General features: G+C 56.5%; 17 protein-coding genes across 17 annotated transcripts; 5 read left to right on the top strand and 12 right to left on the bottom strand.

Annotated features, from left to right (window-relative positions):
* Positions 1–292: 292 nt before the first annotated feature.
* Positions 293–3438, bottom strand: DL89DRAFT_129430 (uncharacterized protein). The gene has a single exon (XM_040883306.1). The coding sequence runs from the start codon at positions 3243–3245 to the stop codon at positions 342–344; it is 2904 nt and encodes a 967-aa protein (XP_040745114.1). The 5' UTR covers positions 3246–3438; the 3' UTR covers positions 293–341.
* Positions 3439–4022, top strand: DL89DRAFT_129396 (uncharacterized protein). Its single transcript, XM_040883305.1, has one exon. It carries the CDS (start codon positions 3633–3635, stop codon positions 3981–3983), a length of 351 nt encoding a protein of 116 aa, XP_040745113.1. The 5' UTR covers positions 3439–3632; the 3' UTR covers positions 3984–4022.
* On the bottom strand, positions 4023–5017 carry DL89DRAFT_129395 (uncharacterized protein). The gene has a single exon (XM_040883304.1). The coding sequence runs from the start codon at positions 4789–4791 to the stop codon at positions 4063–4065; it is 729 nt and encodes a 242-aa protein (XP_040745112.1). The 5' UTR covers positions 4792–5017; the 3' UTR covers positions 4023–4062.
* On the bottom strand, positions 5018–5996 carry DL89DRAFT_129394 (uncharacterized protein). The gene has a single exon (XM_040883303.1). The coding sequence runs from the start codon at positions 5905–5907 to the stop codon at positions 5245–5247; it is 663 nt and encodes a 220-aa protein (XP_040745111.1). The 5' UTR covers positions 5908–5996; the 3' UTR covers positions 5018–5244.
* Positions 5997–6400: 404 nt separating this feature from the next.
* On the bottom strand, positions 6401–7425 carry DL89DRAFT_282976 (uncharacterized protein; the record flags this gene model as incomplete). The annotated part of the gene is made up of 2 exons (XM_040889719.1): positions 7184–7425; positions 6401–7032 (listed from the first exon to the last, which is right to left on the bottom strand). A coding segment is annotated over exon 2 (606 nt), but the record flags the coding sequence as incomplete, so codon positions are not given.
* A 195-nt stretch (positions 7426–7620) lies between these two features.
* Positions 7621–10112, bottom strand: DL89DRAFT_256584 (uncharacterized protein; the record flags this gene model as incomplete). Its single annotated transcript, XM_040885457.1, has 5 exons — positions 7621–9061; positions 9125–9523; positions 9585–9683; positions 9787–10013; positions 10071–10112. The coding sequence occupies 5 exons, from the start codon at positions 10110–10112 to the stop codon at positions 7621–7623; spliced, it is 2208 nt and encodes a 735-aa protein (XP_040745109.1).
* A 524-nt stretch (positions 10113–10636) lies between these two features.
* DL89DRAFT_256583 (NPR2-domain-containing protein) lies at positions 10637–12075 on the bottom strand (the record flags this gene model as incomplete). Its single annotated transcript, XM_040885456.1, has 4 exons — positions 10637–10652; positions 10680–11054; positions 11137–11702; positions 11821–12075. The coding sequence occupies 4 exons, from the start codon at positions 12073–12075 to the stop codon at positions 10637–10639; spliced, it is 1212 nt and encodes a 403-aa protein (XP_040745108.1).
* Positions 12076–12583: 508 nt separating this feature from the next.
* DL89DRAFT_266591 (cyclin-like protein) lies at positions 12584–14070 on the bottom strand. The gene is made up of 6 exons (XM_040887129.1): positions 13886–14070; positions 13627–13733; positions 13426–13510; positions 13151–13275; positions 12909–13029; positions 12584–12807 (listed from the first exon to the last, which is right to left on the bottom strand). The coding sequence occupies exons 1-6, from the start codon at positions 13915–13917 to the stop codon at positions 12756–12758; spliced, it is 522 nt and encodes a 173-aa protein (XP_040745107.1). The 5' UTR covers positions 13918–14070; the 3' UTR covers positions 12584–12755.
* A 183-nt stretch (positions 14071–14253) lies between these two features.
* On the bottom strand, positions 14254–15866 carry DL89DRAFT_129130 (uncharacterized protein). The gene has a single exon (XM_040883302.1). It carries the CDS (start codon positions 15543–15545, stop codon positions 14499–14501), a length of 1047 nt encoding a protein of 348 aa, XP_040745106.1. The 5' UTR covers positions 15546–15866; the 3' UTR covers positions 14254–14498.
* Positions 15767–16870, bottom strand: DL89DRAFT_129091 (uncharacterized protein). The gene has a single exon (XM_040883301.1). The coding sequence runs from the start codon at positions 16658–16660 to the stop codon at positions 15989–15991; it is 672 nt and encodes a 223-aa protein (XP_040745105.1). The 5' UTR covers positions 16661–16870; the 3' UTR covers positions 15767–15988.
* Positions 16534–17940, bottom strand: DL89DRAFT_128974 (uncharacterized protein). The gene is made up of 2 exons (XM_040883299.1): positions 17701–17940; positions 16534–17390 (listed from the first exon to the last, which is right to left on the bottom strand). The coding sequence occupies exons 1-2, from the start codon at positions 17723–17725 to the stop codon at positions 16684–16686; spliced, it is 732 nt and encodes a 243-aa protein (XP_040745104.1). The 5' UTR covers positions 17726–17940; the 3' UTR covers positions 16534–16683.
* On the top strand, positions 17779–18291 carry DL89DRAFT_266589 (uncharacterized protein). The gene has a single exon (XM_040887128.1). The coding sequence runs from the start codon at positions 17852–17854 to the stop codon at positions 18089–18091; it is 240 nt and encodes a 79-aa protein (XP_040745103.1). The 5' UTR covers positions 17779–17851; the 3' UTR covers positions 18092–18291.
* Positions 18292–19189: 898 nt separating this feature from the next.
* Positions 19190–19944, top strand: DL89DRAFT_128951 (uncharacterized protein). Its single transcript, XM_040883296.1, has one exon. The coding sequence runs from the start codon at positions 19348–19350 to the stop codon at positions 19840–19842; it is 495 nt and encodes a 164-aa protein (XP_040745102.1). The 5' UTR covers positions 19190–19347; the 3' UTR covers positions 19843–19944.
* A 1422-nt stretch (positions 19945–21366) lies between these two features.
* Positions 21367–22233, bottom strand: DL89DRAFT_128956 (uncharacterized protein). The gene has a single exon (XM_040883298.1). It carries the CDS (start codon positions 21912–21914, stop codon positions 21465–21467), a length of 450 nt encoding a protein of 149 aa, XP_040745101.1. The 5' UTR covers positions 21915–22233; the 3' UTR covers positions 21367–21464.
* On the top strand, positions 22234–22910 carry DL89DRAFT_128955 (cytochrome c oxidase-assembly factor cox-23, mitochondrial). Its single transcript, XM_040883297.1, has one exon. It carries the CDS (start codon positions 22554–22556, stop codon positions 22809–22811), a length of 258 nt encoding a protein of 85 aa, XP_040745100.1. The 5' UTR covers positions 22234–22553; the 3' UTR covers positions 22812–22910.
* A 196-nt stretch (positions 22911–23106) lies between these two features.
* Positions 23107–23763, bottom strand: DL89DRAFT_210737 (LUC7-domain-containing protein; the record flags this gene model as incomplete). Its single annotated transcript, XM_040884191.1, has 1 exon — positions 23107–23763. A coding segment is annotated over one exon (657 nt), but the record flags the coding sequence as incomplete, so codon positions are not given.
* Positions 23764–24044: 281 nt separating this feature from the next.
* DL89DRAFT_274568 (transcription factor TFIIH complex subunit Rad15) lies at positions 24045–26325 on the top strand (the record flags this gene model as incomplete). The annotated part of the gene is given in 2 exon segments (XM_040889203.1): positions 24045–25901; positions 25921–26325. The coding sequence occupies 2 exon segments, from the start codon at positions 24045–24047 to the stop codon at positions 26323–26325; spliced, it is 2262 nt and encodes a 753-aa protein (XP_040745098.1).
* Between the last annotated feature and the right edge of the window lie 85 nt (positions 26326–26410).

The raw sequence follows: 26410 nt of genomic DNA, 5'->3' as shown, positions 1-26410 counted from the left end.
CCTTAGGATTTCCGCGCTCGGCAACCGTAATGACAGTCGGCTGTTTCTTGGGCGGCGGAGGTGGCGGAGTCCGCTTTGGAGGCGACAAGGCGCGGGCTTCAATATGCGGCAGGAGGACTCATAATAGGACGAGCGCCGGCAGGCGGCTGGACTGGCGGCGACATTGGCTGGACCACATCGTGCTGCGTGGGCGGTGGGCGTGCACCGGGGCGGTGAGCCCCTCCGCCGCGCTTCTTGGGAATAAACAGGCTGGAGCGCTGCCGCTCCCGTGTCGCAGCTGACAGGGGAGGCCGCTTGGGCTGCCGGTGGAGCAACTGGGCGATGCCCGCCGACAGGAATAGCTATCGCCGGTGCCTGGGTGCACTTGCGGGCGCGCTGCAGGCATTGGCGCCGGTGCTGTCGGCCGTTGCTGCTTGCAGGCAACTGCTTGGCCAGCCACGGGCTGGCTGGCATCGCGCTTTGCAGATGCTACCAGTGACGCCAGCGCAGATGGCTTGGTCTCCCTGTCTGCAGCTGGGCTCGAGTGATGATCTGTGCTGGGCTGCTATCTGTTTGACTGCGGGAACCGCTGGAGTGGCTGCGGCTGCGTTGGCGCGCTTCAGCTCGGAATCGTTAAACGCCTCCAGGATGAATTCTGCCCGGTCGCCTTCGCCATCAGCCGCAGTATCCATTGCGTCCTTGGGATCCCTGGTCAGATTGTCGCAGGTGGCTGCATTTCCAAGATACCGGCCAAACAGTGGCAGCTTGCAGTCCAAGAGCAGGCTGCGCTGCTTGGCGTCGTCAATCAGCTTCCTCCACAGCGGACTGACCACCAGCAGATCGGAATTACCCAGCACAAACATCGACTTGCGCGCACGGGTCAGCCCGACGTTCATGCGCCGCTCGTCAGCCAGGAATCCGACGCCCGAGCCACCAGCACGCACACACGAGAAGATGATAATGTCCTTCTCCTGGCCTTGGAACCCATCGACAGTGTTGAACTCGATGGCGTCGGTGACAGCCTGGCCGAAGCAGCTCTGGAATTGGCGCACCAGCGTGCTCTTCTGCTGCTTGTACGGCGTGATGACGCCAATCGTCTGCTTCATCGGAAGGCTTGGGAAGCTGATGCACAGGTGCTGCACCAAGCTGCACTGCAGCGCGCGCCTCGGCCATGTTGAACACCGAGTGCGACTTGCCCGACTCCTCCTTACCCTCGCGGATATTGAAGAAGCAGAATGGCGGGAAGAAGCGGCTGGCGTGCCACGGCGCAGTCTGCTTCTTAGCCATCCCAGGACCGTCCTTGAGCTTGGAGTCGTAGAAGAGCATGGACGGGAACCGCGAGATCTCGGGGTGCATGCGGTACTGGATGCTGAGCAGATTGACCGACTCGGGGCTGTTCTTCTGGATCCTGACAAACATGCTCTGGTTGTACATGTGCTGCATCGCAGCCTGCGACAGTACCGTCGGTGGCAGCTGGTTCGGATCTCCGACCAGGAATGCACCGCTGGCAGCCGTACTTGAGCGGGATCAGGCACGCCAGCTCGACGCTCTGCGCAGCCTCGTCGATAATGACAGGTGTCGAAGGAGCACTGGATGCTGGCCATCATGTCGTGGCCAGAGCCGCTCAGCGTGCAGCACAGGATGTCGGTGGTCTGCAGGATCTGCAGCCGGATCTTGTGCTTGGTTGAGTCAATCGTACGCGCTGCCTCGCGCCCGCGCTCGCGCTCCGAGTCCAGCTGTGCGCAGACACGCTTCTTCTCCTCGTTCAGCTTGCCAAACTTCTGGCGGAACTCGCGCATCTCGGCCATGTTGGACGGGTCGATGGTCTGCATGCGCTGATCCAGCTCGCGCCGCCTCACGTTGACGTCGTCAAGCCGTTTGCGCAGCGACCGCTGGGTCTCGACGGCTGATGCACGAGCGACTTTGGCCCGAGCCGCCATATCAACGACCCTGCCGTCGCTGCCGCGGTGGCCAGAAACGGAGGTGAGCAGAGCGTCTTGGGCTGCGCTTATGTCATTCTCGTCTCCAGCGGTCCCCTTCGTGCCATTGACGCCTCCGTACGAGTTCAGAGCCTTGTCGAGCAAAAAGTCCAGTGTGGTGTCGCGCACAGTGCTGCTGACGCTGTCAGACATGCCGACACGCACGACACTTGGGAAGAACGTCTTGCCGGTATCGTCACGGATCCCTTGCTTTAGGCGCTTGACGATTTCGTCCACTGCAGCATTGCTGGGCGCACAGATCAGCAGCTTGTTGTTCTTCTTCGCCGTCGGCGGTGCTTCAGCATCGGGTCCCGCGGGCGTATACGGCTTGTAGTCGTCAGACAGCTGCTTCTTTGCCTGCGAGATCAACGCGCCCGCAAGCCCCAGGATGGTCTTTGTCTTTCCAGTCCCTGGCGGTCCCTGAATCAGCGTAAACCCGTTGCTGCGGTTCACAGCCGCCACAACGGCCTCTGCCTGCGGCTGGTTCAGCGCGTGCATCCGCATGCACTTTTCGACGTCCAGCTTGCCCAGCATCTGGTGCCTGACGGGCCGCGGGACCAGAATCTCCTGCACCAGCTGCCTGTCCAGGTATGGCAGAGAGCGCAGCGCCGCGTATTCGCGATGCATGGGTGTCAGACCGTAGAGCTTAATGAACACCCACACCGACTTGAGCACGAGCTTGTTGAGGAACTGCGCCAGCCGCACCCCCTGCATAAACACACGCACCACGACCTGCACGTTGTCGCGGCCAAACACGCGGCTCTGCACCTTGCCCAGAATCGTGGGCCTGTTGAGGAGCGCCGGGTTGGCTGTCGAGCCTGCGTCACCCTGCCTGCCGATCTGCCCGCTCAGACCAACGGCCGTGATCCCCTTGGCGTAGCGCTTCTCGCGCGACATGCTCTCTGTCAGCACCAGCACATCATGGTCTGCCACGTCATCCATGTCGGCAATGGCCATCTCGAACGTAATGTCCTGGAACTCATCCACGCACATCCGTGACTGCAGGGTGGCTTCGCTGGGCTCGCTCGCTGCCGTCTCCTCCTTGGCCCGCTGGAACTGTGCCCAGCATTCGAGCAGCAGCAGTGGCTCAAACACCCCTGCGTAGCTGTCGCAGTCGGTGAATGTGTCGGGGATTGTTTTGTATGTCGTCGTGCGTGCATCCGGCGGCATATCCCCTGAATCTTCGTATTTCCACGCCAGCAGCTTCTTGTGCAGGCTGTTCATGCTCGGCGTCAGTCCGCTCCTTGGCCTCCTGCTCGCTAATAGCGCGCTGCCGCGCCTGCGCATCGAAGAATATCGACCCAGGCCGGCCACTGCCACCAGACACTCCCAGGCCGTCGACCAGTGAGATGAACTTGATCGGTCGACGCTCCGGTGCCTTGGTGGGTGTGCGGTGAATCTTCAGCAACCCGGCCAGGCCGCCGCTCTCCTCATTGTCCTTGTCGTCGTCAGAGCTGTCAGTATCGCTGTCGCCAGGCACTACATGGCTGCTGCTCCTGGACTGCATGGTGCTGCCAGAGCTTGTCACCTTGCGTGACTTGGCCAGCTCGAGCTCCTGTAGTGCTTCCTTGGACGCATTGCGCACAACGAGCTCGGGCAAGGGGCGCACCATCATCCTCTTCCTCCGCATCCATATTGCGCCGACTGTCCCACTTGCTGACTGGAACCGTGGACATGGATCTCGGCGCCTTGACGTGCTGCTTCGGCACTACCGACGCTGCCTGGCGACTGCGGGTGCTGCTGAGCATCAGGCTCTTGCGCTCACTGGCAAAGCTGCTCTTCATCATGCTCAGCAGCCCGCCGCCTGCCTTGCCCCCGCTCTTCTTGGGCTCTTTCTTTGCTAGCGTCGCCTTGCCCCCAGTCAGTGTCCCCGAGTTGCCCATCGCCTTGGACTTTGGACAGCCAGGCGTCCATCGACGACTGCTTGCGCCGTACTGTGGCCGCATCTGCCGCTGTCAACTGCACAACCCTGACCTCGTCATCACCATCCGTCGGCGACTGCTGTGTTTGCTTTGGTGCAGATAGCAGCAGTGCCTTGCCTACATGCATAGCGGATGTGTGCATCGGCCTGTTGACCGCCGGCTGCACCCCAGGATCCTGGGCCTTAACCTTTGCAAACCCGCCCATAGCAGCCGGTGAAGGCTTCTGCGGTTTCGGCATAAGTGTTGACGATGTAACGTCGATTGCCAGGCTGCACTGGCACCGAAATTGGCTCTGGATCTACCGGAATGGGCTCGTGCTCCATCGCGTCATCGATATCCGACAGATCGAAGTTGCTGAGATCGGCCAGCATGTCCTCATCATCAAAGATGATCTGAACCGGCCGTGCCCTCGACGCCTCGATTGGCCGTGGCTCCCACACCGACTGCTTCGTGATCGTGCTCAGCAGCCGCCGCATATCAGGCGACAGATGCCCGTGCTTGCCGCTGACCAGCGCCTCCACAGTCTCCAGCGGATACAGCATCGATGTTCCCGGCGTAGCCATCAGGCCGGTGGCAATCATACCCAGAGTCTTGATAATGCCGCTCGATACGTCCAATGTGTCCTCAGTGCCTAGGTAGTTCAGCATCTGCGAGACACACTTCGACAGCATGTCCATCGCCTCGTTCTCATTCAAGCTGGCGCTCTTCTTGGTGAACTGTACAATCGTCGAAAATTCGACTGTGTTTAGCATATAATACAGCGTCTGAAACACTCGCAGTACCGATGACGAGTATACCCCAGACCCGTTCTCCGAAAGCACGCCGCCCTCCGAGCTATTGCGCAGAATCGACGCCAGCAGGTTGCAGAATGCAAAAAATAGCTTTGCCATAGCCTCCGTGTTGCCTGCCATCTGCTTATTGCTCACCGACGACACCAGACGACCGCACAAGCACCGCTACATTTGTGCTCGCCGAGTATGCTGGCCGCTCATTCTTGACCAGAATGGTGCAGTCGTTGGAGATCTCAGCAAGGACCGTAAAAAAGTAGTTGCTGTGCTGCTTGTACAGCTCGTAGCACGCCATATCGCACTCGGTATCGTCCAGCACCGACTGCGACGTAAAACCGCCCCCCGGATCCATATCATCAACGTCAACCACGTCTGTCGGCGACCAGCGCAGAATCCGCATCGCCAGCACACGCACCTGCTCATTCGGCGATATCAAGTGCCTCAGAAGTGACGGCAGCAGGGTATGTTTCCACTCCCCCCACTCTTCGGACCGGATGTGCGGCAACGAGTCGCACTAGCATCCGAAGCAGCTGGGTCAGCATCGTCGACAGCTCCTGCCGCTCGTGCTCAAATCGCCTATACGTAGTGCGCCAGGGTCCAGGCAGCATCCCGCACCAAATGTGATGGCAACGGGTCAAACAGCATGATATAGGATGTCGAGAAAATCGCCTTCTTCACAATATCCGTGTTGTGGAACTCACGTAGCACGCCATCCCACAGAGCCGGGTAATGAAGTAACACAGCTGGCGCCTCCATCCCGCCAGAGCTTTCGCCAGACACTATGATCTCGCCGGCCACTTCGCTGTGCTTTGAGACTGCCCGGAATGTATGTAGCATGTCGTCGCGGAGAATCATGTCAACAAACGAATCCGCGCTTGTTACTAGTAGCTCGCTGCTCGCCAGCTCATGCCGCCCCTGTATGATGTCTAGCAGTGTTGGAGCTGCATCCCTCACGAAATCCGCCACTATCGACTGACCACTCTCCAAGAACCGTCGCTCATCGGGCCACTCAAAGCTATGCTTCACAATGGCAACCGTTGTGTGTACTGCGACTGCCCGGTACGCTAATGGCACGCCGTGCAGCGCAGGCAGCTCCATAAACAGCGCCCTCAGCAGAACCTCTACTGCCTGGTGGTCGCTGGGCATGTCCAGGGATCCAATGAACGGAATAATCCAGTCGATAACCGTACGTAGCCGCCGATTTGCCAGCGATAGCGTGTCGTTGGTCAGATCAGCCATCGCCACCGGCGAATCAGGTAAACTTGGCCTTGAACTGCGGGTGGTTCACGATCAGCCGGGCAAAATCCACCGGCGCACACCCCATATGGCTACGCACCGGCTGCCACACGACTTTTGGCTCGGCCGCGCTCAGGATATCGGCAAATGAGCGCACTGCGTCAAGGAACTCGGGCCCAGAAATGTCCAAAAGGCGTTTGCAGATAATCACCGGAATCCCACCTAGTCCGCCTCGCCAGCACCTCCCGGCTATCCTTCGACAGTCGCCCCAGCGCAACCCGCAGACTGTGCCAGACCTCATCAGCCGAAAACACAAACTTGATATCACTGAACCCCTTGGTCTGCTCCTTTGCTACTGGGTATGGATGCAGACTGTCCTGCCTGGAATGCCAGCATCCTGAACACCCCCGCAAAGCATAAGGATAACTGAATGTGCATCAAACACCGCGCTCTTGTTATTGGCAAACTTTAGTGTCCGCCACGCCCATCTGCGCACCTGCTCGTCGCCAGAAAATGCCAGAATAAAGAACCCTGGCTGCAGCCGGTTGCCTAAGATTAAGATTCCCGCCCGCCGCCAATGCCTCCCGAATGTACTTGTTTGTCCCTGCAGCGACCTGGGGATGAAACAGCAGATTGTCTTCGACTCGGCACACATCGTACAGCACTATTGATCCCGCAGCGCTGTCCCTAACCGACGTTTGCTCCAACGCTCTCGCCAGTCGCTGGGCATCCCATCTCCCCAGTGTCTCGAAAAACACGTCAACAGCAGCCGGGCTGTACATGGCGTTGTACCGCTTCCGCAACCGCACCTTGGCATCGTAGTACGCACTGATGCAGGCCGTGCATTTTGTCAGCTGCTGCTCAGATGCCTGGATGAGCTCGTTTACCTCAGGAGATCGCTGCGCCAGAGAAAATAAATGTAATGTCTCGGTGGCTATATCAGTTGTCTCAGGCGTGCACCACCAGCACCGCGCATCGCCCTTTACCAGGTACTGCATCGCGTGGTTGAAAAACACATTGGCGACATTTAGATCTGCCTCGTTTTGCCGCCGCTGCTGCAACGACTCCAGTACTTCGGGCAACGTAGGTATCCTGCTGCTCATAATATGGCTTCGCTGTTACTTTTACCTACGGTACGTGTCGGTGTCTGAGCTTTTTGTCCACAACAGTTTGATGAGGCGCTTGGCCACAAGTGCTTGTGCAGATCTGAGGGCTTCTATCCGGCCGGAGGTGCAAAAGTGACTGACAGCAGCAATGCAGGGCTGCAGGGGTAACGCACCTCGTGTTTATAAGTGGTAATGCGGTTGATACCACCAGTGTGAGTATATGCAGTGCCTGTCTCCTTCAAAACAAACAGCTGGAGTTGTGCCAGGGCTGGAAATTGCTACACCGCTGCGTTCTCAATGAGCCGTTTAGCTGCGTGTTCTGTCGCTTGGAAGGGATATAAGGAAAGTAGGGGCTCTAAGGATTCGCAATGCAGAAGAAGCCAATGGCAGAAGGAGTAACAGAAGCAAGCATTCGCATGGCCAAAAGGTAAAGCCTTTAAAAATTACTCTGCAGGCGTCTGCGCATTTTGCATTTTTTGCTTCTTTTTGTCGAGCCGAGAGCCACTCGCAGTCCGGCTCGAGAGCCATTCTCGACGTGTGCATTTCGCGCAGTGCCGGCTCGATCAGGCAGGTGGAAAATACATGGTAGAGATGTATGTATATTGTGAGTTTACATAATGTTGCATCCGCAGCAGCCGGCGGTCTTGCTAGCCCTTTCCTCTCTGACAGTTTGCTGCTGCTGCTGATGGCTATAGTAGCTGCGGGTACGCTGAGGGTATGACTGTGGATCGTGAACCTCGAGCTGATTAAACCTGCTGGACATTTGCTCTGGGTCTTGCCTGGCACCAGCATGCATCAATTTAGTGCTGCCTGCAGGAGGCGATCGGTACGCATGTGCCGCAGCTGTAGCAGACGACACTCTTGGTGGCATGTTGGGTGACTCGTAGCCCCGGGGGATGCCCCTGCCTTGTGCTGGATGGTGAGCCATTGGGGGTGCGCTCGGCATGACTGCCTGGATGTCACCCGCGACACTGTGCTGCAAGCTAGGTGTGCGCCTGCGCCCTGGGAATAGCTGCTGCTGCTGCTTCTGCCTTGGTGGTAGTGCTGCTGGAGCTACTGCTTCGAAAGAGGGCCGCTGTTCCTCCGCCCCCTCCTCATCAGACACAGCCTCAGGTACATTTTGCAGCTGCTTCTCAGGCTCAGGCGAGACAGATGGCGGTGTCTGCACAATAGAGGCGCCGCTATTTGCCTCGCCAAGATTCTTGCGTAGTTTGCGCTCTTCGCGTGCATACCAGCGCTCTGACAGCTTGAACTTGCGGTACGCTTCCTCGTCAATCTCGAACCCGGGATCCTCCAGGTCCTTGCATAGCTTCTTGAACACCATTGGAATCAGCACATCCTGGAACGGAATCCGCTCATCGCGGATATCATCCTGGCCCATCGCCTGCTGCGACTCATGCACTGTTGATGGACTACTGGTGTCACTAATCGGCGATGGAGGGTGCTGCGGCTGAAGCGGCTCCCTGACGCCTGCTCTGCTGCTTGGCTTACCGGCACCGGCACTGACCGACGAGGAGCCATCACGCTGTGCCTTTTCCTTCTCGAATATCTGGCTCTGACGCTGGTAAAGTCCCTCGACCTTGTCCATATCGATCCGGATACGTGAACCTAGGTCGTGTCCGCTGAATGGCCTTCCTGGTTGCTGTGAATGCGCCAGCGATGCTTGGCCACTAGTTCCTAGATCCCGCACTGCGCCAGTGCTATGCGAGGTTCGCCGTGGCTTCTGGCGTCCGCCTGTGGAAGCCGACTTAGCTGTAGCGCGTGAGCCATTAGACTTTGAGCTCTGTAGAGAGTCTGTCCGTACCAATGGCTTCCCTGGCATCACGGTCGCCGATAAAACATTGGTCTTTTCGGGCTCGACTTCTGGCTGCTGCACTGGCTTCATATGAGCAAACAGCCCCGGGTGCTCAGAGTGTCGAGGAATCAGATCGTGCCTGCGCAGCGGTGCCGGTACATTTTCCTGCGAATCCTTCCTCACCCTTAGCGACTTGGAAGCACCGACATCCTGGAGCTTGACAGCCAGCCGCTCGGGCACGCTCGCAACAGTGCTGCTATTGGTATAATCCGCTTGCCAGCCGTCGGCACAGCTGAGCGTGACCCACCCTCATGCCCACCTTGCATTAATTGTCGAATCCACATCTTGCTGTCCCTGCTGCTGCATCTGTGGCACTGCTGGCCTGGCGGGAACTCGCTTGCGCGGGATCTTATCGCTCTTGGCGAACGGATTTGTCACAGTCTCAAAGTCCGGGTACTGACTATATGTTGAGAACTCTGGCGATGCTGGTCCATGTGCCGTCCGTGGCCGCTGAATCGGGCTTGTCTCACTATCAATTGTGCTGCCATCAGTGCGCCGTCTGTGCGCACGCATCCGGTGGCTGCCATACTTTGCTGTCTCATCCACGTCCCGTGTCTGCGTCGATTTTGCCCGGGAGTGGCCAGGCTTGGCCGAGTTTGGTGTTCTGGGCGTCCTCGGCGTCCTCGGCACCTGCGGTACCGGTACCTTGTGTGCTTGCCTGTGACCATGTCACGGTGAGCTGTGGCTGTTAGATTGTTGAAACTGCGCGACTTGCGCACCTGGCTGCGGAGCTGCTCGGGTTGTCTGCGAGCGTCTGTAGTCTGCCACGCCTGGCTGGGTGGCGATCGAGTGGTCTGGCTGCCGATAGAGCAGGCGGTCTAAAAAAAGGAGGTATTGCAAAAGGTGTGAATTAAGGAGGAAATTAGAGAGAAAAAAGTGCAATAGTGAAGAGTGGGTGGTGGGAGGCTTCGGTCACAGAACTGCGCTGGATGGGCTGTGGAGAAGATAAAAATGAAGAGCGTGAGCGGGGGTACAAGAGCCGGAGCTGCGGGGGAGGATAAGGCTTTAAATGCTACTGCTGCGTTCAACACAGCTAGTGAACCTCGATCCGAGCCGGCTTTGAGAGCAGCCAGGACAGGCTCCACCAGAGCTTCGTACAGACTGTGCCAAGTGCGCTCTGCACGCGGCTCCAGGACAGTAGCTTGCAGCTGATGTCAAGTAGGGAACAACACAAGCTTGCTGCAGATCATTTGTGGCTCACGCACACAGCCAAAGGCAGTATCATCGCTTTGTTTCGTCATGCCCATTGCTCAGTATCGAGGATGCCGCATGGAATGCTGTTGCTATCAACTCTACCTGGTAGCGTGTGTCCGCCATGCCACGCGCTGACGCGTCGTTGCTGTGGTCTGCTGGTTGCGAGAGGTTATAAACAGACTGAGGGACAAAGAGACGGCCCAAAAAAGAGGACCAAGGTGGTGAGGGGTGGAAGGGAGATAGCAGAGCAGAGAGAGATCGGCTGCGTGCGTCGCGAATAGAAAGCAGGAATACGGAAAAGGTGCATGGTGCGGTGGTGGTGTTTGGCCCTGCAAGAAATTCTCCTCGCCCCAAGCTGCAATCTTAGCAGCAAAAGGTAAACAACATCCTGGGCTCCTCTGCCTGTTGACACTTTTTTGAATGTAGCTGTACACCAAAACAACTTTCACGCAACACAAAGCATTCGGTACAGGGCTCTAGCTCCCTCCCTACACCAAGATCCAGCCCTTTTGTTTTGGGCATTCGCTGGCTCGCTGTACTGAAAGCCAGACAGGATTTCTCCCCAGCAGCAGCAATTTTAGCCATTGTATTCTCTACATTGAAGTCAAAGATAAACGTACTCGATGTGGCCATGGCCATCCAGCATGCTGCGCAAAGTCACCATGTCCTTGTTCTCCAGCACGCTGATCTCGTCCAGGTGGTGCGTCCCATCCAGCATCGCCTTGAGGCTGTCGCTCAGTTCGCACGATTCTGTCTTGGCTGGCAGATCCCCTCTGGCCGAATTGCCACCTGCATTACCTGATACCTGCTGTGCAGCATCCTCCACGTGCTCTCCAACCGCCCTACCAGCATCATCTGCATTCTGCGGTATGCACAGCACCGGGTAGCAGTGCACACGCCGCAATATATGGTGCATGACGCCAAATATCAGAAGCCGCCGCACGTCGATCCGCTCAATGTCGATGTTTGAATTCAGAATCCAGTCGGCAACCAGTCTCGCGTTCGCGCATAGTCGCATACAGCTTGATTAGCTCCTCCAATGGCACATCGGATGCCTTTCCATCCTGCGTCACATACCGATAGCACTCCTTCTGTAGTGATGCGTCGCTGTAGAACTCTAGCAGGCGGTGCTGTGTCTCGTACACATTGCTGAACTGGAAGATGTCCACCAGCGATATGCACCCGTAGTACTCGAGGTGCTTCAGTGCTGCAATGACAGTCGGCTCGGGAATCTCGGTCAGCCTTGCTATCCTCCGCACATGGTTGACGTTGTCCAGGTGCATTAGGACCTCGTCCAGCACCAGGTCCCACAGAATATCGTCGCCCACCTGGTTCTTGTACACTGTGCGCGCAGGCTCCAGCTTTGCCATGTCAATGTCAATGGTCTTTACCGGCACGTGGTACGGCCGGATCTCCTTCGGGTTATCGTACACCGGGAACAGCTTGATACTGATGCTAGACATTGCAAGCGACTGCACCGCCGTCTGCGACACGCCCTGGAAATCCAGGTCGATCTGGCACTCTCCATGATCGTTGAGGTTGTTCACCAGCTGGTTCATCATCCCACGCAACGCCTGCTTGCACTCGACGTTGCTCATGAACGCACCCTTGACCTCAAGCTCCTTCAGCAGTCCGCCGATTCGCTTCACCACCAATTCGTAGCTTCCGCGTATCCGCCCCAATATCGAACGCGAAGCACATGTTGAAAATCAGCACGTTGCGCTGGTAGTTTCCTTCCACTGCGATCGGATACCCCATCACCTTGTGCCGCCCCGTGTTCACCGTTATCAGCCGCTCGTACAGTGTCAGTTTTGGAATCACCAACGCCTGGATCGCGTTGAAGTCAATTTTGTCGCTATCCACCGCTGGGCGGCTGTTGCTCGGCCGCTTCAAAAGCTCGATGACCTCTGGCCCCTCGTGCATGTGGAACGGAACGACTGTGTCGGGGGAGTGGTCGTCATGCCGCCCGAAGCCGCCGCCCGACTGCAGCGGCGCACAGGACTTGTGCTCGGTCATAGCCACTGCATCATCGGGAATTGAGAGCGTTACCACAGGCCCTTGCTCCGGGTGGAACTCTGCCAGAAATATCGCATTGATTGCCGGGAAGCCACTAGTCTGCACCATGTACGAGGGAGGTGTATAATGTTAAAGCATTCTTTTGGAAAAAGCGCCCTTGAGCGGCAGTGCGCTGGGCTATTCTGTCACAGTCGATCACTGGTTCCAGCATATGGGATATGCAAAGCGCCCATGCCTGTTGTTTAGTATTGATTTATGCAGAAGCAGCTAGATCCGCAATATAGGTGGCCACGGCCTCAGGCATGGCCTCATCCTTATATTCGTTCCAGACCCCGTAGAGTCTCAGTAGGTCGTTGACTACCTGCAACACATCGGTCATATCGACGTTGAGATCGGCAAACCACTGCTGCGCCTCGCTCTCGGACTGCGTGCCCTGGTCGACGACCCGCGACAGGAACAGCGCTGCCACCGCGATGACATGGGGTGGGTACACCAGCGCAACGTCGGTCCGGAAGCTGTCGTTGATAATCGACCTAGCATAAAATAGGAGTGGTGGCATTCAGCAGCAGCGCTATTTGTTTCGCTTTTCTCTTTGCTAGAGGCAACACAAACATTTGGTTAATAGTTTCCAACACCAGCCAGCTACTATTGGGAGCTAACTGCACAATGCCCTACAGGACCTACCATGCTGCTTGCAACGATGGCTTAGGAAGCTTGGCCTGCTCGTTTATGCTACAGATAATACTTGGGTAACGAGGTGTTAGCACTACCCCCAGGCTGAACAGCAAACAGACGCCATGCATTTCGAATGCTGCCACCTAAAAACCACTTACTCTATCAGCACCTGGTACGGGTGGTAGACAACGAGGTAAAACTTCATCTCTTCCAGCAAGTAGCTCTCGCACTCGGCAATGTCAGCCACGTCGTAGGGGAACTTTATGGCGGGCGAAACATCTACACAGAAAGGAACCAGTTTAGATGCTGCGCTCGTCTGCAGCTAGAATGTAGTGCATGGTGGGGCTTCAATGCCCTCCCCGCTGCGGCTGCACTCTGCCCCACACCAACAGAGACTTACCTGCAAGCGCCGCCTTGGTTTCGTTGCAAATGTACTTTATGTGATGCGGGTTCTCCTCAACCTTGCATGCGAGATATGCGCTCGTAGCGGCCATCAGGTACGGATCGATGTCGTAAAAAGTATTGCTACAGTGAAGCCAAGGCCAGTTATCAGAAAATAGCCGAACGCGCATGTTCAAATTGATGCAAGACCCCTCCATGCCATCCCCTAGTGGTTTCCACGATACTACCGCCTCCCTGATCCCTAGCCCTGATGCTCAGGCTGTGTACACATACTTTAAATAGAAGCGCTTGAAGTAAACCAAAGCGGTGGCGATAATCTCTTGCCGGATGCGCAGCCGTTTGCCAAGCTTCTGAATCACTACAAACAATAAACCAAACACATCCCTCACCATGTCATCCCCCGTCGTGCATTAATTGCAGGCTAGTTTTCGCAGACACGGAATAGTGCAACGAAAGAACTTGTTGGAACAGTACCTCCCGCAAAGTATATCTTTAGAAACACAGTCTCGTGCCGAGTCAGCCGCATAGAGTGCAGTCGCTCCGCATCCGCCAATTCCGAGCGCGTCAGCATAAACCGCTGGCTACAAAAGAAAGGTGCGATTGTGAGCATGTTTTCCTCTGCCGCCCCCTTTCCACCTTCGGCCCGTAAGCGAACAATATCCACCGGTCACTTTAGAGTATTGGCAGGACTCTGCCCCGAGTGTAGCTGCCGTTCTGGCTGCGGTATACTCACAATTGCGATGATTCCCAGTAGTTGGCTGTCATTGTGCTTTATTTGCCACCGAATACGATGTGCCTGTGTGCGGGAGACGTTCTGCGAATCACGCCAAAATTAGAACCGATGAATGACGAATAACACTACGGCACTATGACGCTAATTGCTAAAGGAAATAAACAAATCACATGTATCCAAGCCGCTGTCCGGAATGGGTCCTCCGGACCCACATGAACTACTGCGCAAATCTGGCCACACCCTGCTCGTGGCCAGATATGGTGCACAAATGGATTCCATCGCTGGCACGTGCAAGGGATGCGGCATGGGGCTGCAATCAGCAGTCTTTCGATCATACGCTGGCTTGGTGGTAGAGTGGGCGATGGCTGTGGTGGTGGTTTCAGATGGAATGGAATGGAATTAATATGCACTTGGTTGTGAGTGAGTGAGAAGAAATTAGAGGGTAATATGGAAAGGTGGTTAAGAAAATACTGAGTGTATCTCGAAGTGAAGTGAAAAGGAGGCAATAAACAAGGTCGGAGACAGGCTCGCCAGTCTCCAGAGGTAGTGTGTGGATGGGTGGATGGGTGGATGGCTAGGTGTGCATGTGTGGGTATGTGTGGGCTGGTGGTCTTCACAGCGCCTGTGACTGAGCAACAGCAGCAGATGATGCGGACGGTGCCTTCGCGACCGTGACTGTCTGCTGGACCAGCTGTGAGTTGGAACTGATGAGAGCTTGGTAGAACGACTTGTACACGAGCCAGTGGTGCGCCCGGATTGCATGGACTTTGATTGCCAGACTCGACAGCACGGGCTCCAGGAAGCCCAGCATCGACCGGCGCAGCATCAGCTTGGCGTCCTCAGGCATCGCCTCCCAGGCATCGCCGCGGAAACGGGTGCTGTTGACCTCCAAGGACGACAGATGCATCTCAACAGCACTCCTAATGCGGCCCGCGACAATCCCGCGTACCGGGCTGCCGCTCTGCACCACGCTGCGCACAGCACGCCATAGCTGAGTCACCTCGGCCGGCTGGATCTTGCGGCCCAGAACACGGCCAGCAAGACTCACCAGCTGCGTCACCAGCACACTGGCCCTGACTTCGCCCCGCGCGCCACCGGGCATCCGCCACTCACCAGCGGTAGAGTCCCCGATCGAGTCACTCCAGTTGACTACAAAGCACTCGGGGACCAGCTTCAGACACTCCTTGCCCAGCCGCTCAAAGTCAACACGCCCGTTCTCGGTCCTAAACTCAGGCTGCTGCTGCTGGTCCGATGGCCCGACTGCTGATGCTGTGGCTCGGCCGACAGCCTGAATGAACTGCGTGAAGCCCATAAACAGGTAGCCCACGATCTCCAGGCGCTCGTACTCGCGCCGGATTCCGTTGATGCGCGCCTCGTCCATGTGCATCAGCTTCGGCACCGGCCGGTCACCCCCAAGCACGAGGGTCCGGAATACATGCGAAAAGATATCGTCAAGGCTCTGGAACTGAGCACGCGCCGCGTCGTACTCCTTCTTCCACCACGCCCGCGTCTCGTCAATAGGCACACTGTTGCGCCGCAGCATGTTGCCAAAATGCGACCGCTCGTATGCCACCGCCGTTGACCGCATGTACTCGCGGTACATCTCGATGCTGCGGTTGGCAATGTCGATCTTGAGCACCTCCAGCACATCAAACGACATTCCGCAGAGCCCGCGCAAACCGCCCGCTGCGCGCGTACTCGATCAGCTTGTCGATCGATGCAAAATGCTCGGGCCGCGCCAGCTTGTGCATCACCTGGGCCAGGTACTCAACTACAGGCTCTGGGTCAAACACGTTGTTGTCGATCTGCTGCCTGATGCGCTCGTCGTCCAGCCGCTCCCGCAGCTCGACCGCATACCGGGCCATGGCCATGTTTGGCGCATCCTCCGACATCTCAGCCAGAATCTCGCGGATCTCTGCCAGCAGAACCGGGACCATCGACAGATCTGCAGCCCCACACAACATGCGGCAGTCTCCGGTGTGAAGCGCCTTCGGGTTCCAGCCGCTCATGCCCTTCTCGATGGCTGCCCAGTACTGCTGTGTCGCCACGTGCTTGGTATCGGCCATGTTGCCGCTGGTGTTTGGCCGGAACTCGAGCTTGGGCTCAAACAGCACCTCGTGCCGCAGCCGCGGGTTTTGCAGGATGTTTTGGATCTTGAGCTCTCGCAGAGTGTACCGGTTGACACTCGGCAGCACATGTGCCAAGGGTCTGTGCCAGTGCCAGGCGCTTGCCAGGCGCTCCAGAGCAAGGCCTTGTGGCATAGGTGAGTGTCCGCTGAGTCGACGGGGGAGTGCTGGGGGAGATGGGGGCAGACGGCGAAAGAGCTGCAACCATGTTGGGGGCAGATGCACAGACTGCATCCTGTGCCCCACCAACACCACAACAGTGTTCCTTTGTGTCAGCGGACTTGTTGCTGCTGCCACTGCCACTGATGCCCTGCCCAGAAATAGAACTGTTGCCACCGGTAACACCAGTGGCTGCGTTGAGAACAAGGATTGACCTTGTTCCCCCAGAAGACCCGTGCCGCACCGAGGCCGCCACAAGGTCGCCGCGCTGCCGCACGGCTTGTGCAACAGCGACGCCGCCGTGGCTGACTATGGGGAAGACACGCGAAAATGATGTGGACGAGGACGGGGCATGAGCCGAACCGCTGTTTCCAGCGCCGGCGGTGGCTGTGGCCGAGGCCGAGCCCCGGCTGACGACAGTAGCTGTGCCTCTGGATGCCGACGGCCCGACGGCAGAGCATGCGCCACGTGAGCCCGCACATGCCATCATCGCATCCTGATCCCCCGCGTGGGTCAGATGAGATGAAGAGGGGAGACGAGGGAGTGGAGGAAGACGTGGAAGAAGACAGAGGCCGATGAGATGCGTGCGGAAGCCCGGGACCGGTAAATCCCACCAGTCGCAGCCCGGGTGCTGCTGCTGCGCTTGCGGGAAGCCAGCTGCCCCACCCGCAGCAGAGCCGGCTGCCGCAGGCGCATAGTTCCGCCGCCGCTTGTTAGGCTACTGCCGACATGGACGGCGGAGAGCTCGCCTGCTCGCCACCAGTCCCAGAGTGGGTGGTCTCGGAGCGATAAATCTTTCTTGCGCACTGAGTGGCCTCGTCTACTGCCATAAGCAAGATCGACGAATCGGAGCCGCGCCGCTTCACACCTCGGCATCGCGGCGACGATGCCACCGATGCCGAGTCGCTTGTCACAGACGCCACATCCGAGCCATCTTCCCGAGATGCCAAGGGCTCCTGGTGATATACGGGTGGCCGCACTGTGGTGTACCAGACTCTGCATGCCCGCAACCACGCCTGATGCTGTTGGAATAGCGTTCGCTGCAACTGACTTGGAATCGCCCGCCAACGCTGATGCCGCTCCAATCATCAGACTGCTCTCGCATGCAGATGATGTGCTGATTGTCACCCCGCTGTCACTTGGACCAGCGCTTGCAGCAGCAGCTGCTGATACAATTCCCGCCGCTGCCTCCTTGTCGCAGTCCGCTGTCCGGGAACCTACTGGGCAGCATCCCGAATTAGTGACATCCTCACCCTGAGGTCGCGCTACTGCCCGCTCGGCCTCTTCAACGTCAAATGCCGACCCCTGCACCGCCAAGGTTAAACTGCGGGGAAGCAGTAGCTGGCCGGACTGTCATGCCAGGCGCGCCATTGCTACCATTGCCGCCGCTGCCACCTCTACTTGCTGGAGCGGCAGCTGTACTGCCGGCGCCTGCGGTAGTGCTTATGCGGCCAGTATTGGCAGTGTCGGCCAGTGATGTGGAGGATGCTGAGGCAGCTGTGCTGCGGTGTGGGGAGAGGAAATCGTTACCTTGTGTTGTGAATGACTCTGACATGGATGTATGTGTGAGAGTATGTGTAAAGAGATGTAGCAGGCGGTGTATGTATAGTCGATTGTTCAGTCTATTGAGTATGCGGAGTAAATGGAGAGAGAGCGAAAAGGGGGGAGGCCACAGAGAGATATGTGGAGACAAAGTATAGAAAAAAGGGCGAGAGAAAAGGGCGTGTATATCTGCAGCCTTCAAGCCTTAATTGGGGGGTATGTACTCCAACACGCCAAGTTTGAAAAGAAGGTGAAGAAAAGCGGGTGTGTGGTGGGAGGAAGCGAAAAGGGGATGTTGGGTGCCAGAACAAGGTGGTTTGTTTCTGGTGTCAGAAGTGATAACGACAAAGCCGGGACCAACAAATATAAATGGGTGTAATATGAAAAGGCTCTTTAATAAGTAAGAAATAACGGGCAGTGGTGTCAAATAAAAATAATACGAAATGGGCGAAGGGCGAGCTAAAGCGGTCCTTTTGTTTTTTAGAGCCCAGACAAGCGGGAGAGAAGGTGTGAGAAAAATAGCGAGGAATAGCTGTGTAAGAATGGAAGCAGAGAAGCGAGAAAAAAGATTTTGGATGGAAATTAAAGGGGGCCGTGGGTTTGCTTATATACTGGGCAGCAGGACAAGAGTCCACTTTTAGTTTCTCTAAAAACACAAATGTACCTTGTTTTTTATTTTGTGTATGTGTTGGTCGTAAATACAGTCAGCACCCGGAAACAAGGGTGGCGAGAATCCCCCCCTCTGGTCTGAATTTTTTCTTGCAGCCGCGGCAGAAAAATAAATGCAAATGCGGAGGGGTGGGTCCGCAATCCCTGCCCCCGACCGGCAGCTTGCCCGGCTGGGACAGGCGCATGAAAATTTTATACAGGCGGGCGATTGATCACACACCGACAGGCGAAGCGGTCCGTATCAGAGCCAGTTTTTCTATTATCATATTAATCTGCCCAAATAGGCACACTGCGGGCCGATCACTGGGCAGGCGTCGCCAGTTAATAGCACGGCGAGCCTGGGCCAGGCGACCGGCACTTGGGCGGGCCCCTCGGGGTTGTTCTGGAAGTAGGGATGCTGCGTCGCTGCGAATCTATTCATATATTCCGGCTGCCCTCCCCCTCTGCCTCCGATTCTTGGCCAGTCTTTATGCTGGGGCCGGCCAAGATGGATCGAGAGACGACCTTCTTATCATTGGCGGTGTCGGGACAATCGCCTGGGAGGCGGGGAGGCGGTCGGGAATAGGCGGTGGCCCAGCTTTATTGTAATTCTTTATTTCTGTCAAGCAAGCGACTTTACATTTAAGCCATGAACCGACAAGGATATGCATCCTTTCTTCCCGCTAGCGGTGGATGATGCGTCGCTGGCGCTTTTTCTGCTTCGATTATGTCGAAGCGCAGATTCATGCCTTGGTTGTTACGGGCCAAGACGATGGCGAGGACACTCTGCTCGCTATGCTTGTTCGCATATTGATGCATGTGTATTGTGGCGAGTGGCAAATTGCTGGAAAAAGCAATGGAGAAAATAGCGCAATACCGCCAAGCAATGCACCTTGCGTTTGTGTATAGTCCATTTTTACATTCTATCATTTCTGTTGTTGGACACATCTGCCTCGACAAGGATAGTGGGATGCAAGAGAGAAACAAATGGGCAAGAATAAACGAAGCCACCGCCATTTTGCACGCAATGCATGCCTTTTTCTTCGCTCTGCATCTGTTGTTGACACATACCTGTCTGCGATCGCCCCCTCCACACGCACGCGCGCACAAACACATACATACACGCCCACATACACGCTCCAGCTAGCCTGCGCTCACCTGGCCCTATGCCAGACACACACACAGGGGCCCTCCGTTTGTTGCTGCGCTTGGGCGGTCAGGGTGGGCGGCCAGGGCGGGCGGTCGGGGTGGACAGGCCTGGTCGCTATTCGAGCAATTGCGAAGCGACTACGGAAGGGGTGGCAGCAGTCTCCACCGATTCAACGGATTGGAAGGATTTTTCATAAAGCTGGCAGACTTTGGCCTCCGCTATTCGCCTTCTGCTGCTGCTCGAGGATACGGAACCACACAGCAAATCAGAGCAGCAACGCAACGGACCACTGCCGTTATCATGAACGCAGAGGTGGCAGATCGCGCTGTTAGCTAATCAGCAACTGGTTTGCCAGCCCCCTCGCTGCCACCTCTTTTCGGTTTATTTAGCACTCCGCGTGTAACCGGGGCGTACCTTGCTCTTTAGGGTATAGTTCATGTGGTGGCCGCCTCATTCGCTCCTGGGTGCACCATCTGCTTTCAAGCAACACGCCTGGCTGGTGCAATGCCAGGTACATTGCGCCAGACAGCCTTGTTTCACAAACCGCTGTGCGCATTATTAACATTAACAGCGCCCACCCTCCACTCCCTTAGTGTGCAATTGCACACTGCTGCTGGCCTGTGCCAAACAGGGATGCAAGAGCTGCTCCTGCATGTCAGAGGGAGAGGGAGAGAAGGGAATTGGCGATTTTCACCGCGGAAGAAGCGATGTGGCATTTGACTAGCCAAACCAGAAATGAACAACGGCCGAGACGCGAGAGGGGGTGGGGGAGCAGGGCATCGCTGGATTGCTCAATCACGAAGCCGAGCCCGCTGAAACCACAGCAGCAGGCCAGCGGCTCCCCAGTCTGTCTGCGAGGCCCTCCCCGCCCTCCCCCGTCGCACCTCCGACACCGGCGGGTGCCCAGCCTATAATGGCACTGCGCCCACTACTCCCTCAGCTACCTCTTGCTAGTGCTATTCGCCACAAGTTTCATGCATCCGTCCCTACAAATAGCGGGCCTCTGGACGGATCCGTCTGGCCTCGGGATAGGCGCAGGCCGGGGATCTGCTTATTTCTCAAGGCTCCTCGACTCCCACACGAAACGACCGACCTGCTTCCCAGTTACACAAACATGAGGCAGCAAGTCTATTGCCGATAAGGACTGACACTCGGATCCTGTCTCTTTTCTGAAGGCTTGCAAGGATGGGCATTGGGTTCTTGAGGGAGTGGTGTTACACGGGCAGGTGCATGCGGTGGGCGCGCAAGGCTGCAAAGTATTAAAAGCATGCATTCTCTTCATTCCACCAGGCACGTATGGCTACACGACATGAAGGATGGGCGCTGCCCAAATACGCCCAACTGAAAAATAACCGATTTGTGCAAACGAACTGATTCTCCACCGTCTTCCAGCCCTTGCACTAGGCGTTTTTCTCCGACGCCAGCGAAACCCCTAGTGAATAAAAATTTGGCCGCAACCCCTCGCGGACTGGATGAGCCTGCTACCGATGTGTCACCGGTGGGTCATATAGCATGTTTTTGCGCCGCTCCGCCGAGTCAGATCTGTGACTGCAACAGTAGGCTGGTCGAGCTCATAGGCTAACGCGAAACAAGTAATATACCGTGCTGATCTGGGTGCACGAACGTCGCTTCGAGAATCATGTTCCATGGTAGGTGGACCGAATAGCACTCTTAGCAGCAGGCATCCTCAGCTGAAAGGTGATTTTCGCTTTGGACAGCTTGTTTTTCCTTTGCCTCCCAGCCTCTCAAACAGATCCCTCAACAGCTCGCTCTGCACGGCGACACCTATATTTAAATTTTTTGTAAGACAGAAGCACTCAAAAAAAAAAAAAACAAACCAAAAGCGAACCTGATCTTCGCCTGCTCCGATGAAGAGACTGTTTGCCATGCACGGTGCACACTGCACGATGCGGAAGGAGTGAATTGGAGTGGAGGTACAGTGCACCAAATTTTCTCATGTTTGTTTCTCAAGCGAAAGGAGCAAAAATAAAGATGCAATATTCAAATGTCGCAGCATACTTGTGGCCAAGGGCATATGGGAAAGTTGTCCAACACTCCGCCCTGGTGGGGGCGTGGTATGCATCATCCTGTGCCTTTTTTCTTTTGCCTGTCTGTTGGCTGCAACAGTCATCGCTCGGTAATTCCCATCTTTCCGCATCCAGCACAGAAAAAAGAGGGATGGATCTTGTAGCACAAAGAGCAAAACAGATGAGGCTCTATGTTTTCCCTGGCAAATGCGGCTTACATATGAAGTGGAACTGGAAATCTTCAAATGCCAATGTTGCGTGAATCTTTTGCAGCTTCTGAATGATGAGGCCGGTGACGTTCCGGTGTGGGGGAGGAGCAAGAAGCAGAAAATAAGAATTAGGGAGTGTGGTGAAGTGTGGTGCAACCATAGATGCATAGATCGTCGCCCGAAGGTAACTGACTGGACGAACTAGGCTGAATCATGCCATACGCACATTGCACTCGGCCAGTGCAAAGCCGACATTTCAATGACAAAATTCACTTCTTGTATCATGTCGACTGAAAACTAGCCTCAAAAGCTTGTCCGGACCTCTGCAATTGGCAACAAGTACGCCTAGCCCCTGGCGGGTGCTGTCTCGATTTGGATCGTATTCCGTAACTATGAATTTCCTGTGCTGCTCGGCCGAGACTTGTCTAGGGCTGGCCATGAATGGCTAGCACAGTCCGGTGTGTGTATCTGGGTTTGGCAATTGGAGCAATGTCGGGGATAGACCGGCGCATCATGACCAGAGAAATCAATTGCCGCAATCCATGTCACACCTGATGTGCCGAATGTTGAGCTCAGGCGATGTAGTGCTGCACCATTTGCGGACATTCTGGTGATTTTTCTCTGGCAGCCAAGCCGTCGCAGCTACCGAGCCGGACTCAAGCTGAGCCGGCAGCAGAGATAAATGATCATGTCATCAGCTGCTGTTGCTAGTGCATTTGCCCGTCGCTGCTACGGCTGCTGCTGGCCACTCGTTTCACTACTCTGCACTCGGCTGCATTTCTCTCTGTAATCGACCCACTGTTCATAATGAGCGACACAACAAGCGACATTCGCGGGCTGTCAAATGAGAAGGAGCCGCGGCGCATAACGCTGCGCGAGTTCGAAAACAAAAAGTCGTCAAAGTTCATGGATCCGTGCGGGATCGAGGCAAAGGCAAGCTTCAAGTGTCTTGACGACAACAATTACGACAAGTCGCTGTGCAACGAGTACTTTGAGGCATACCGCAACTGCAAGCAGATGTGGGTGCGCGAGCGCAGAAAGGCGCGCCATGACAAGACGATCTAGAGGGTGTCGAAGGACGGGCAAGGAGCGCAACGATGGTTTAGAGTTGGAGTTTACTTGATCATTAAAAAGCCTATGTTTTGTTGTTTACCTTCTACGACGACTGCGCGAGTAGTCCCTCGAGTACCCCGACGAACGATCGTAGCCACGCCGCCCGCCATACGGTGAGCGCGACCGGGAGCGCGACCGGGACCGGCGGTAGTCATCGCGACGGCGCGCATTGTATCCGCCTGCTGTCGCCGTAGCGGTCGCCGCCGCGCGACTCGCGCACACTCCCGCCCTCGCTCTTGTATGTCTCAAGTGCCTGCTGGATCTTCAGGTATCCTTGGTGCTGCTTGCCCTCGATGTGGGCGTCCAGGCGCTTCGACGCATCGTTGGGAACCAGGAACGCGCCGCACACATCACACACCTCCAGGCGCTTCTCGTTCTTGAACATTGGGTTTCCAGCGTCAATGCGCTCGCGCAGCACAACCAAGTCAGCCTTGGCCTTCTCCATGCTGGCCAACACACTGAGTGCCTCGTCGACGCGGCCGCTCATACCACAGTCCTCAATCCGCTTCAGCATCTCCCGGATGCGCTCGTCCATGAGAATGGCGCGCTCCTCCTTCTCCTCGCGGTGCGGGTTGGCCAGGGTGTCGTCGGCTTCGGCTGTGATACGCTCGTGGGCGCGGCGCACCTTGCGCTGCAGGTCGTGGTGCAGCTGCTGCAGCCAAGAGTAGAACGACTGCTCGTAGCCTAGCCGCCCGCGGTCGCTCGACTGCTGGTAGGCGGTGCGTAGCCGGTCGTCGTGTACCAGGGTGCACTGGCCGAGGTCATCTTTGGTGTTTGTAAAGAGTTGGTTTGGACAGAAGCTGACCAGGTAGTTCTTGCATACGTCTGCGTCTGTGTACGACTTGCCTGTGTCCTGATACTCGCCCATGAGCTCCTGCAGGAGCTGCCGCGCCATGTCCGTCATTGTCGATGGAGTACAACTGTATGTGAATAGTGGTGAATAGTGGTGAATTGGTCAATAGAAAGACGAGGTCGAGGTATTTTTCTCTTGGCACTACGCTCCCCACCCGATCGCCTGCTTTTAAATGTGTCAACCCCACAACCAAAGTTTGGCGATTATACGACGCAGAAAATATCCATACTTGTCGCACATCAGTCCAACAGGTACATAGCGCAGCATCAAAATGCGTGCAAAAGTGGATTCCCCCACCACCCGAAACTACTTTGTCTGCCTCTTTCATAACGATGCGGTTCTACATTGACGACCTGCCGGTGATATTCCCGTATGACTACGTGTATCCAGAGCAGTACCGGTACATGTGCGGGCTGAAGAAGTCGCTGGACTCCAAGGGCCACTGCATGCTGGAGATGCCCTCAGGGACTGGAAAGACTGTATCGCTGCTGTCACTGATTATTGCATACCAGCAGTTCTACCCTGGCCGACGCAAGCTGGTGTACTGCTCGCGAACAGTGCCAGAAATTGACAAGGCGCTGGAGGAGCTGAAGCGGTTGATTGCGTACCGGCGCGAGCACGGATGCGAGGACAAAGACTTTTTAGGCCTGGGGCTGACATCGCGGCGGAACCTGTGCATCCATGACCGTGTCAGGAAGGAGCGCAAGGGCAAGGTTGTCGATGCCAAGTGCCGCGAAATGACATCGTCGTGGGTGCGCCGTAAGGCTCAGGAGGAGCCCGAGATCGAGCTTTGCGGGTTCTTTGAAAAGATGGCTGAAGTAGATCCAGCGGATCTGCTGCCGTCGGGAGTGTACACGATGGACGACCTGATGGACTACGGGCGCGACGCTGGCTACTGCCCGTACTACCTGTCGCGGCGTGTCATCCCGCTGGCGGACGTCATCATCTACAGTTACCATTACATGCTCGACCCTAAGGTGGCAGAACTCGTTTCGAAGGAGTTCTCGCGGGACTCGATCATTGTCTTTGACGAGGCGCATAATATCGACAGCACATGTATTGAGTCGCTGAGCATTGACCTGACAAACTACACGCTGCGGAATAGCTCGGTGAGTGTGCAGAAGCTGGCCGAGAGAGTGACGGAGATCAAGCAGCAGGATTCGCAGCGGCTGCAGGACGAGTACCAGCGGCTGGTTGAGGGGCTGCGGGACGCGTCGCTGATGCGCGAAGAAGACGCAGTGCTGACTAACCCAACACTCCCTGACGACGTGCTGACTGAGGCAGTGCCCGGCAATATCCGGCGCGCCGAGCACTTTGTAATGTTCTTGAAGCGTTTTGTCGAGTACCTGAAGGCGCGCATGCGAGTAATGCATGTGGTGGCAGAGACCACCCCGTCGTTCTTGCAGCATGTGCGGGAAATCACATATATTGAGCGCAAGCCGCTGCGGTTCTGCGCGGAGCGGCTGGCATCACTGATTCGCACGCTGGAACTGACCGATCTCGAAGAGTTTTCGTCGCTGGCCAAGGTGGCCGAGTTTGCCACGCTGTGTGCCACATACGATACTGGGTTTATGGTGCTGTTTGAGCCGTTCGAGAGCGACCAGTCGACAGTCCCGAACCCGGTACTGCACTTGGCGTGCCTGGATGCGGCAATTGCCATCCGGCCGGTGTTCCAGCGATTCCACACTGTCATTATCACATCCGGCACGCTATCGCCCATGGACATGTACCCGCGTATGCTCGAGTTTACGCCAGCAGTGCAGGAGTCGTTTACGATGACACTGGCACGGCAGTGCTTTGCGCCGCTGGTGGTGACTCGCGGCAGCGACCAGGTTACGATCAGCAGCAAGTTTGAGGTGCGCAACGACCCGGCGGTGGTGCGCAATTTCGGCAATCTGCTCATTGAGATGTCCAAGAGTGTTCCGGACGGAATTGTCGCATTCTTCCCGTCGTATCTATACATGGAGAGCATTGTGTCGATGTGGAACGAGATCGGCGTGCTGCGCGATGTGTGGAAGCACAAGCTGATTTTTGTTGAGACGCCGGATGCAGCAGAAACGTCTGTAGCACTGCAGAACTACCGCACCGCGTGCGACAACGGACGTGGCGCGATTCTGCTCTCTGTGGCGCGCGGTAAGGTCAGCGAGGGTATTGATTTCGACCACAACTACGGGCGGGCCGGTCATCATGTTTGGGATCCCGTACCAGTACACCGAGTCGCGGATCCTCAAGGCGCGGCTGGAGTATCTGCGCGAGACGCACCAGATCCGCGAGAACGACTTTTTGACATTCGACGCGATCCGGCATGCATCGCAGTGCGTCGGGCGCGTGCTCCGCGGCAAAACCGACTACGGGTTAATGGTGCTGGCGGACAAGCGCTACTCGCGGGCGGACAAGCGCTCCAAGATGCCGAGGTGGATCCAGGAGTGCATGACAGAGACCAGCCTGAACCTGTCGACCGACATGGCTGTGGGCCTGACACGCAAGTTTTTGAAGCTGATGGCGAAGCCGTTTGACACCAAGGCGCAGCTGGGCATCAGTATGTGGTCCAACGAGCATATTGTGCAGCATGGTGGGCGCGCCGACATCCCCATGGAGATTGGCGAGAATTAGTAGGCCGGTCGAATAAAATCTCCCCCTTATTTCCCATACATGCTGTGCAAGGTCGTTCAATGCCGAGTACTTGTAAGAGGAGAGG

Source organism: Linderina pennispora (assembly GCF_002104995.1).
Source record: "Linderina pennispora strain ATCC 12442 chromosome Unknown DL89scaffold_4, whole genome shotgun sequence".
Taxonomy (NCBI): domain Eukaryota; kingdom Fungi; phylum Kickxellomycota; class Kickxellomycetes; order Kickxellales; family Kickxellaceae; genus Linderina; species Linderina pennispora.
Note: the sequence above shows the minus strand (reverse complement) of the source record. Positions and strands in the feature narration are given on the sequence as shown.

Coding starts and splice junctions, on each gene's coding strand:
- DL89DRAFT_128956 (XM_040883298.1), bottom strand. CDS start 21,914: ATGCATCTATGGTTGCACCACACTTCACCACACTCCCTAATTCTTATT.
- DL89DRAFT_266589 (XM_040887128.1), top strand. CDS start 17,852: ATGTGGAGACAAAGTATAGAAAAAAGGGCGAGAGAAAAGGGCGTGTAT.
- DL89DRAFT_129394 (XM_040883303.1), bottom strand. CDS start 5,907: ATGGCTGATCTGACCAACGACACGCTATCGCTGGCAAATCGGCGGCTA.
- DL89DRAFT_129130 (XM_040883302.1), bottom strand. CDS start 15,545: ATGTCGTTTGATGTGCTGGAGGTGCTCAAGATCGACATTGCCAACCGC.
- DL89DRAFT_128951 (XM_040883296.1), top strand. CDS start 19,348: ATGGGCAAGAATAAACGAAGCCACCGCCATTTTGCACGCAATGCATGC.
- DL89DRAFT_129396 (XM_040883305.1), top strand. CDS start 3,633: ATGGATCTCGGCGCCTTGACGTGCTGCTTCGGCACTACCGACGCTGCC.
- DL89DRAFT_129430 (XM_040883306.1), bottom strand. CDS start 3,245: ATGCGCAGGCGCGGCAGCGCGCTATTAGCGAGCAGGAGGCCAAGGAGC.
- DL89DRAFT_129395 (XM_040883304.1), bottom strand. CDS start 4,791: ATGGCAGGCAACACGGAGGCTATGGCAAAGCTATTTTTTGCATTCTGC.
- DL89DRAFT_266591 (XM_040887129.1), bottom strand. CDS start 13,917: ATGACAGCCAACTACTGGGAATCATCGCAATT. Junction 13,734..13,885: donor TACTGGGAATCATCGCAATT/GTGAGTATACCG, acceptor TTTCTTTTGTAG/CCAGCGGTTTATGCTGACGC. Junction 13,276..13,425: donor TTCAAGCGCTTCTATTTAAA/GTATGTGTACAC, acceptor GCTTCACTGTAG/CAATACTTTTTACGACATCG.
- DL89DRAFT_129091 (XM_040883301.1), bottom strand. CDS start 16,660: ATGATGGCATGTGCGGGCTCACGTGGCGCATGCTCTGCCGTCGGGCCG.
- DL89DRAFT_128974 (XM_040883299.1), bottom strand. CDS start 17,725: ATGTCAGAGTCATTCACAACACAAG. Junction 17,391..17,700: donor AGAGTCATTCACAACACAAG/GTAACGATTTCC, acceptor GATGCTGCCCAG/TAGGTTCCCGGACAGCGGAC.
- DL89DRAFT_128955 (XM_040883297.1), top strand. CDS start 22,554: ATGAGCGACACAACAAGCGACATTCGCGGGCTGTCAAATGAGAAGGAG.